The sequence below is a fragment of the Papaver somniferum genome, chromosome 10, assembly GCF_003573695.1.
Source record: "Papaver somniferum cultivar HN1 chromosome 10, ASM357369v1, whole genome shotgun sequence".
In the NCBI taxonomy this organism is placed as follows: domain Eukaryota; kingdom Viridiplantae; phylum Streptophyta; class Magnoliopsida; order Ranunculales; family Papaveraceae; genus Papaver; species Papaver somniferum.
The window spans coordinates 9,283,938-9,292,334 of record NC_039367.1 but is presented as its reverse complement, the minus strand read 5'-3'; the positions used below and the strand labels follow the sequence as shown (position 1 = coordinate 9,292,334).

Here is an 8,397-nt window from a genome sequence, read left to right as displayed (position 1 = left end):
TCAGATGCTTGTGAAACTGAATATACACTGTTGTATGTACTGTTCATTTTAATCTTATAAATACTGATTGTTTGTTGTTATATTTTAGGTTTCAGATAACTTCTTAAAAGCTAATTGCTTAAATGTGGTAATGGTCTCGCTGGAGCTGGAGTTGACGCTGAATACACAAGTCAGATGCATGTGTAACTCTCAATTACACTAGATAGACACATATGTAACTCTCAATTACACTAGACAGATGTGTGTGTAAATTCTAGTTACACATGCTAAGAAATTGTTGTAAATGAATATTAAAGTAATACATGTATTTCTTTTGTGTTTTCTTTTTGATGTTTATTTTCTACATATATATATACAAGTGTAACTTTGCATTACACATATCATAAGATGTGTAACTTCTGGTTACACATGCCATATGCATGTGTAACTTCTGTTTACACCTTCACACTGTATTTTAATAATTTCGGGCCTAGATTTAATAATTTTGGGCCTAGATTTAAATTTTATTTAATTATGGGCTTGACAATATGCATAAGGGTATCAAGGTCTTTTAAAAACTCGGGGCCTAGATTTAAACTTTTTTTAATTAAGGGCCTCATATTATGGGTTATCCATGGGTTGGGTCTGAGCCTAATTTCCCCTAAGCTAATTTGGCGCTTGTGACTTAGCGTTGCCAAAGGAGTCCAAGATTATGGGCTGCACTGCCCTGCCATGGCCAGAGATATCCATGTTCCCTGAAGCATGTGAGCCGCACGAGTGGAAGAGGATTAGAAGACGTGGTTGCTTATGCACCACATTTTTTCATTGAACATCATTTTCTCGTCTTTGTCGAAGAAATGAAATATTCATTCCTCACTCGAGAAGCATAGGTATTTGGGGGTCTTCCATGAATTGAAATTAGGTCGAGCTAAAACTGAAATCGGGAGAGAGTAATTTCTTGAGATGGTGGTCGAATATTGGTGTTGGTATAAGGTTGAATTGGTTATGTTTTGGGGGTTAATCAGCAGCAACAAGACAGATCTGTGAGGTTCTGAAGTGGAAATGGAAATGGGTTTTTGACCCTAATTTTGGTGGAGCTAATCAATTGCAGGAATTGGAGGTCTCTGCAGTGCGTGATTTTACAGCAGCTACAACGGGTTTGAAGATTGCGGAGTGTTGAAGAAGAGTCAAGTGGCTGAAGTAATTGATGATAGTGGTGATTACTCTTCATTATCTACTGTGGGTTTTTCTCTCAAACTGGTGGTGGTTGTGTCCGCGTATTTGACCTGAAATTGGTTCAATTTGAGATGTTAATTAGATGGTTTCTTCTATGGGCAGAGATTAAATGTGAATGAAATCATATTTGGGGTTTCATATGTGGCCTGAATTTCGGGGGTTTGTATATCAACTGAAATTGGGAGATTTGTCTCAACAAATTGAGCAATGAAAGATGGAGTTAAGAGATGAAGATACGAAGATGGGTTGGCAGAGATGGTTCAAGTCTGATTCAGTTCTAGTGATGGCTGTGAAGGCTAGTTTGTACTCGAATGGAAGAAGATGAAAGCCAAGTTGGTGTTCTGGTACCTAGAATGGGTTTGTTTTGCTAGTGTTGATTATGAAGGGTTTTCGAAGATGAGATGTTGCAACTGGAAGTGTTGGCTGAGCGCTCAGATAACAATGAAGACAAAGAACAGAATTGTGGGTTTTAGCATCAGACTGATTGAGTAACAGCATCAGGGCACCAGGCTACGAGACGGGCTTTGATTGTTTGCGATGGTAGAGGAATTAAATGGCTGAAATATGACAGTGGTGGTCTTGGATGTGAACACAAGGAGGAGGACAGAAAGCAGACAAGTTGGTTCTGTGGCCGAAATCTTAATGAGCAGAACAATGGAGTTAGAAGCCTATATTTAGTCTGCAAAGGAAGAGTGAAGAAGGAATTGAACTTCCATTGAATATCTAGCTGGTGTGTTGATTCCAGTTCATATGTAGCAATGTTGGTGCACCAATTTTGGCAAGAGAATTACATGGAAGTGCAACCAGCTGTGGCCGAAGATGGGGGCAACTGGATTAGAGAGGAATATGGGAAGAGAGTCAGGTGTTGTGGACCTGTGGTTCGAGTTGGTGATTATTATTGGATCGGGCCTGGTAGTACTTGGACGGTACTGTTTGAAGTCTTAGCAGCACATATAAATGCTCAGCAAGATGGAGTAGGGGGGACAATCCGCATTCAGGGAAGAAATAGGGTTTGAGCATTTCTACTCGTTTTTCGATACTAAGATTTTATTATTTTCTTTATCAGTTTCTATGGATTTTGAGAAAGTCATGACTTTCTAAACCATTATTAGGGTCAAGGATGTATTTGTAGGTTAATATTGCTTGTGTTCTTAAACAATGGTTTCAAAAGTAAAAGCTTAGTTTCATGTTTGTGTTTCTCAAAAATGGGTTGTTTGTTTAATGAGTTTTTCATGTCTTATGCCATGTATATTTCATAGTTGAATTCTAGAACAACATCCATACGAAACCTTGGTAACAATTGCTTTATGAATATTCTTTGACTATGTATGCCTAGTACTTTGGATTTCTACCTTTTAGGTTGAGAACAAACACATCCTCTTGATAATTCTTGTCTATAATTCTTAATTGAAAATATCTTCTGTGTTTCGATAGCTAGGTTCGCTATTGTACATGAGTGAATTAGAGACCTTTGTGAGAGACATAAGTGAAACCTAACCTACAACGGATTCCGTAGCCCTAATACTTCCACATCTTGATTACAATTTCTTATAAATTTGCTTTATTCTACTTGTTAGCTTATTTTCTTAGTACAACAATCTTTGAAATATTGCATCTTGATTAGTTAGTTCTTGATATTGATTAGTAATAGTTTTCACGCTCCTTGAGGGAATGAACCGTGCTTGCTATTGTGTGCAATTTTGACACCGTGCACTTGCGGTAAAACAAAGCCGGTTTTCCGACCCATCAAGCTTTTGGCGCCGCTGCCGGGGAGTGGTTGCAAAGCGCTCTTATTGATATCATCAATTTTCTAGTCATAGTTTTTGTACATAGTGTATTTTTGTTTTTATTTTCTTTTAGTTCCTTTTAAGCAGTTTTTCTAATTTTGTTTAGGTACCTTAGTGAGTTTGAATCTCTCGAAAAACGGAAGAAAAGCTCTCTGAGATTTTGCAAGGTGAGTTTGTACAAACTTCTGCATCTTGTTTACATATGCAGTATCTACTAAGTGGTTAGGATATAGAACTGTTTGATCGTCTTGTTAGAGTAAACCCTTTATACATGAAGGAAACAGATGATGAGGGTACGAACCCTCCATCTAAAAGTTTGAGAGACTATATGTTCCCAACTAGAGTCTCTCAACTTTGTTGTATTGTTTTGCTTACCACCACAACAACTTTTGAGATTAGAGCAAGCACCATTCAATCACTTCCTAAATTCTATGGTAAGGAGAGTGAAAATCCTTACTACCACATTAGAGATTTTGAAGAATTGTGTGGTACAATGAAATTCAAGGATTTAGCTGATGAGTATCTCAAACTTAGGTTGTTCCCTTTTTCCTTGAAGGATAAGGCAAAATCATGGTTAAATGCATTAGCTCCTTCATCAATTAATACTTGGAATGACATAATTAATCTATTCTTGTATAAATTCTTTCCTAGGCATAAAACTATTGCCATTCGTCGAAAATTGAATAGTTTTTCTCAGCAAGAAGGAGAATCTCTTTATGATTACATAGAGAGGTTCCATGATCTCTTGATACAATGTCCACACCATGGATTTGATACTCCTAGGCTCACATTGATCCTTTACGAGGGATTAGATTTCAAAACTCTGAATATGGTAGAATCATTTCGTGGTGGTAATTTTCCTCATAAGATTGCCGAAGAAGGTTATAAATTTTTGCATGAAATGGCAGGAAAAACCCAAAAATGGGAGGCTAGAGAACCCATAAGATCAATGACTAGTAGCACAGGGTTTCACAGAGTTGACAGTGAATTGGACACCGAGGACAAGTTTGCTGATATGTTACGAAGAGTTAAGTCGTTAAAAAGAATGCTGAAATTAAGCATGTTGAGTCTATTACGCATACGTCTTCTATTATAATAATTTTTCTGACCAAAAGTTTTCTAGTTTGGAAGAAAGTATGAATTTGTTTATGCAGGCTACTCAAAGATTTATGGCGAACTTAGATCAACAACTAGATCATATTATTAGCCAGTTAAATGAGCGAGACAAGGATCAGTTCCCGAGTCAAATACAGCTCAACCCCAAGGGTTCTGTTGAGGTAAGCACATCTGGTGCTAAGCCTACGCATCATGTCCAAGCCTTCTCTACCCTAAGAAGTGGACGGGTTGTGGATAACCATGTTCTTGATGCTGAGGAGAATGTGCAAGATAGGAACCTGCCTAATATTACTCAGGTTACTCCTTCAACACAAAAATAAACCGATGAAGGTAAATTCTGAAATTTCTTATGTTTCTCGCACTCCTTTTCCTCAAGCATTACTACCTCGTAAGAAAGGATCTAGTCCTAGTGACATCTTAGAAGTGTTTAAACAAGTTAACGTCAACATTCCACTCTTAGATGCCATTAAACAAATTCCTTCTTATGCTAAGTTCCTAAGAGATATGTGTACTATGAAACGAAAATTGAATGTGCATAAGAAAGCTTTCCTTACTGAACAGGTGAGCTCGATTATTACACATAAAACTCCACGCAAGTTTAAAGATCTGGGTTGTCCTACGATTGCTTGCACTATAGGTGAACATAGGATTGAACATGCATTGTTAGATTTAGGGGCCAGTGTGAATCTCTTGCCATATTTTGTGTATGTGCAATTAGAACTCGGTGATTTGAAACCCACTAATGTCACTCTCCAATTGGTTGATAGGTCAATTAAAATTCCTAGGGGATTGGTAGAGGATATTCTTATACAGGTTGAAAGTTTTGTTTATCCTGTTGATTTTATTGTTTTAGATACTCAACCTGTCTCTAATCCTAGTCGGCAGATTCCTGTCATCTTAGGTAGACCTTTTTTGGCTACCTCGAATGTGGTTATCAACTGTCGCAATGGAATCATGGAGCTTACTTTTGGAAATATGAAAATGGAGATAAATATGTTTAGCCTTTCAAATTCGTCTGCGGTTTCTGAAACTTGTGAACATGTATGTATGGTTAATGGTGTGAATGATTATACTCACTGTTATAATGAGAATCTCGAAAACGTGTCTGAAAATTTTGCAGGTTGTAAGGAGTTAACCAAAACCGAATCATCAGATATTTGTTCATCTTGTTTTTCCAAGCCTGATGAACTAGTTTTTCGTAAGACTAGTAGTAGTTATCAAGATGCTTTTATAAGTGTGAAACATATGGATACTGGTCAGTTAATTCACAATAAGAAATTAGAACCAAGAATTGTTTGCTTAGCTACTTTTGCCAAGTCATGTGGTCTTGTGCTTATTGACATTGTTAATGCATTGCTCCCTCCTAATCTAAAACCCAATTGGGAGTCTCCAATGGGAATCAAAATTGGTAAATATTCTGAACTTATTCTTTATGAGAGTGAGTTATTTATGGATTCACATATTTTTTTGGGTATTTGTAGTGTTTGCAGGTTCATAGTTGCAGCTGAACTTGTGTGTTGGGTTGATCCCCAGCTTTTCAGGCTTTACATATATGCTTGGCAAGGTGATGTTGTGTATCGTCTTCGGTTCTTTTGAGATTACTTGCTGCGCGCAAGCAGGGAACAATATCATTTGCTTCATGGGAGTCAACCCATCAGTTTTGTTCCCTTTACTCTATCTTCTATTTTTGTTCGCCTCTTGCATATCGCGTTTTAGAATTTCCCACCTTAACTCTACGTTGGATGACTCAATTACATCGAGGACAATGTAAAGTTTAAGTGTGGGGGAGCGGTTAACACCTTAGATTTTTGTAGGTTATTCACTTTCATGTTATGACCAGCTGTTGAGCGGGTCTGTAAAAATAGGTTATTGATTTGCATGTTATGACTAGCTGTGGAGCGGGTCTGTTAAAAAAAAAGAAAAAAAAAGTGGTTTATTTGAGCATATTGCATTTCATGACCAGCTGTGGAGCGGGTCTATTTTTTTTTGTTTTCTTTTCATATTATGACCGGCTGTGGAGCGGGTCTGTAAAAATAAAGGAAAAAAAAGTGGTTTATTTGAGTCTATTGCATTTTATGACCAGCCGTGGAGCGGGTCTAAAAATCATGATGACCAGCTATTGAGCGGGTCTTGAAGTTTTGTATATGATCAGCTGTGGAGCGGGTCTAATTTTTGTTTTGCTCGGGACTAACAAAATGTAAGTGTGGGGGAATTTGATAAGCACATAAGTGCGAAACTTTTATACCCACATTTATACTATCTAGGTCTCGATATCTCGCTAATAACTATATTTTAGAGTTTTTACAGGGAACACAAACGAAATACGTTCACCCGGAAGATAAATGGCTAATAAGCTAATTTGGCGCTTATGACTTGCGTTGCCAAAGGAGTCAGAGCTTATGGGCTGCACTGCCCTGCCATGGACAGAGATATCCATGTTCCCTGAAGCATGTGAGCCGCACGAGTGGAAGATGATTAGAAGACGTGGTTGCTTATGCACCACATTTTTGCATTGAACATCATTTTCTCGTCTTTGTCAAAGAAATTCATTCCTCACTCGAGAAGCAGAGGTATTTGGGGGTCTTCCATGAATTGAAATTAGGTCGAGCTAAAACTGAAATCTGGAGAGAGTAATTGCTTGAGATGGTGGTCGAATATTGGTGTTGGTACAAGGTTGAATTGGTTATGTTTTGGGGGTTAATCAGCAGCAACAAGACAGATCTGTGAGGTTCTGAAGTGGAAATGGAAATGGGTTTTTGACCTAATTTTGGTGGAGCTAATCAATTGCAGGAATTAGAGGTCTCTGCAGTGCGTGATTTTACAACAGCTACAACGGGTTTGAAGATTGCGGAGTGTTGAAGAAGAGTCAAGTGGCTGAAGTAATTGATGACAGTGGTGATTACTCTTCATTATCTACTGTGGGTTTTGCTCTCAAACTGGTGGTGGTTGTGTCCGTGTATTTGACCTGAAATTGGTTCGATTTGAGATGTTAATCAGATGGCGTCTTCTATGGGCAGAGATTAAATATGAATGAAATCATATTTGGGGTTTCATATGTGGTCTGAATTTCGGGGGTTTGTATATCAACTGAAATTGGGAGATTTGTCTCAAAAAATTGAGCAATGAAAGATGGAGCTAAGAGATGAAGATACGAAGATGGGTTGGCAGAGATGGTTCAAGTCTGATTCAGTTCTAGTGATGTCTGTGAAGGCTAGTTCGTACTATGAACTGTCGGTACTCGAATGGAAGAAGATGACAGCCAAGTTGGTGTTCTGGTACCTAGAATGGGTTTGTTTTGCTGGTGTTGATTATGAAGGGTTTTCGAAGATGAGATGCTGCAACTGGAAGTGTTGGCTGAGAGATCAGATAACAGTGAAGACAAAGAACAAAATTGTGGGTTTTAGCATCAGACTGATTGAGTAACAACATCAGGGCACCAGGCTACGAGACGGGCTTTGATTGTTTGCGATGGTAGAGGATTTAAATGGCTGAAATGTGACAGTGGTGGTCTTGGATGTGAACACATGGAGGACAGAAAGCAGACAAGTTGGTTTTGTGGCCGAAATCTTAATGAGCAGAACAATGGAGTTAGAAGCCTATATTTAGTCTACAAAGGAAGAGTGAAGAAGGAATTGAACTTCCATTGAATATCTAGCTAGTGTGTTGATTCCAGTTCATATGTAGCAATGTTGGTGCACCAATTTTGGCAATAGAATTACATGGAAGTGCAACCAGCTGTGGCCGAAGATGGGGGCAACTGGATTAGAGAGGAATATGAGAAGAGAGTTAGGTGCCGTGGACCTGTGGTTCGAGTTGGTGATTATTATTGGATCGGGCCTGGTAGTACTTGGACGGTCCTGTTTGAAGTCTTGGCAGCACATATAAATGCTCAGCGAGATGGAGTAGGGGGGACAACCCGCATTCAGGGAAGAAATATGGTTTGAGCATTTCTACTCGTTTTTCGATACTAAGATTTTATTATTTTCTTTATCAGTTTCTATGGCTTTTGAGTAGGGGTGCACATACCCTACCCATACCCGCCAATCCTATCCTACCCGTCAGTTTTTTAACCGTATCCTATCCTATCCACTATTTGGCGTGTAGGGTGGCGGGTAAAGATTTTCTTAACCGCCAGTAAACGGGTAGGGTGGCGGGTATAGGCCATATCCTACCCACCCTACCTAGAAGTGCATGTACCCTATTCCTACCCGCCAACCCTACCCGCCAGTTTTTTAACCGTATCCTACCCTATCCATTATTTGGCGGGTAAGGTGGCGAG

At 38.8% G+C, this 8,397-nt stretch overlaps 1 protein-coding gene across 1 annotated transcript; it reads left to right on the top strand.

Annotated features, from left to right (window-relative positions):
* Positions 1 to 825: 825 nt before the first annotated feature.
* Positions 826 to 6,697, top strand: LOC113315826. Its single transcript, XM_026564077.1, has 2 exons — positions 826 to 3,169; positions 3,911 to 6,697. Exon 2 carries the CDS (start codon positions 4,359 to 4,361, stop codon positions 5,712 to 5,714), a length of 1,356 nt encoding a protein of 451 aa, XP_026419862.1. The 5' UTR covers positions 826 to 3,169; positions 3,911 to 4,358; the 3' UTR covers positions 5,715 to 6,697.
* Positions 6,698 to 8,397: the final 1,700 nt, after the last annotated feature.

Bases quoted from the DNA above. Each gene is read 5' to 3' on its own strand.
- LOC113315826 (XM_026564077.1), top strand. From the start codon at position 4,359: ATGTTCTTGATGCTGAGGAGAATGTGCAAGATAGGAACCTGCCTAATA.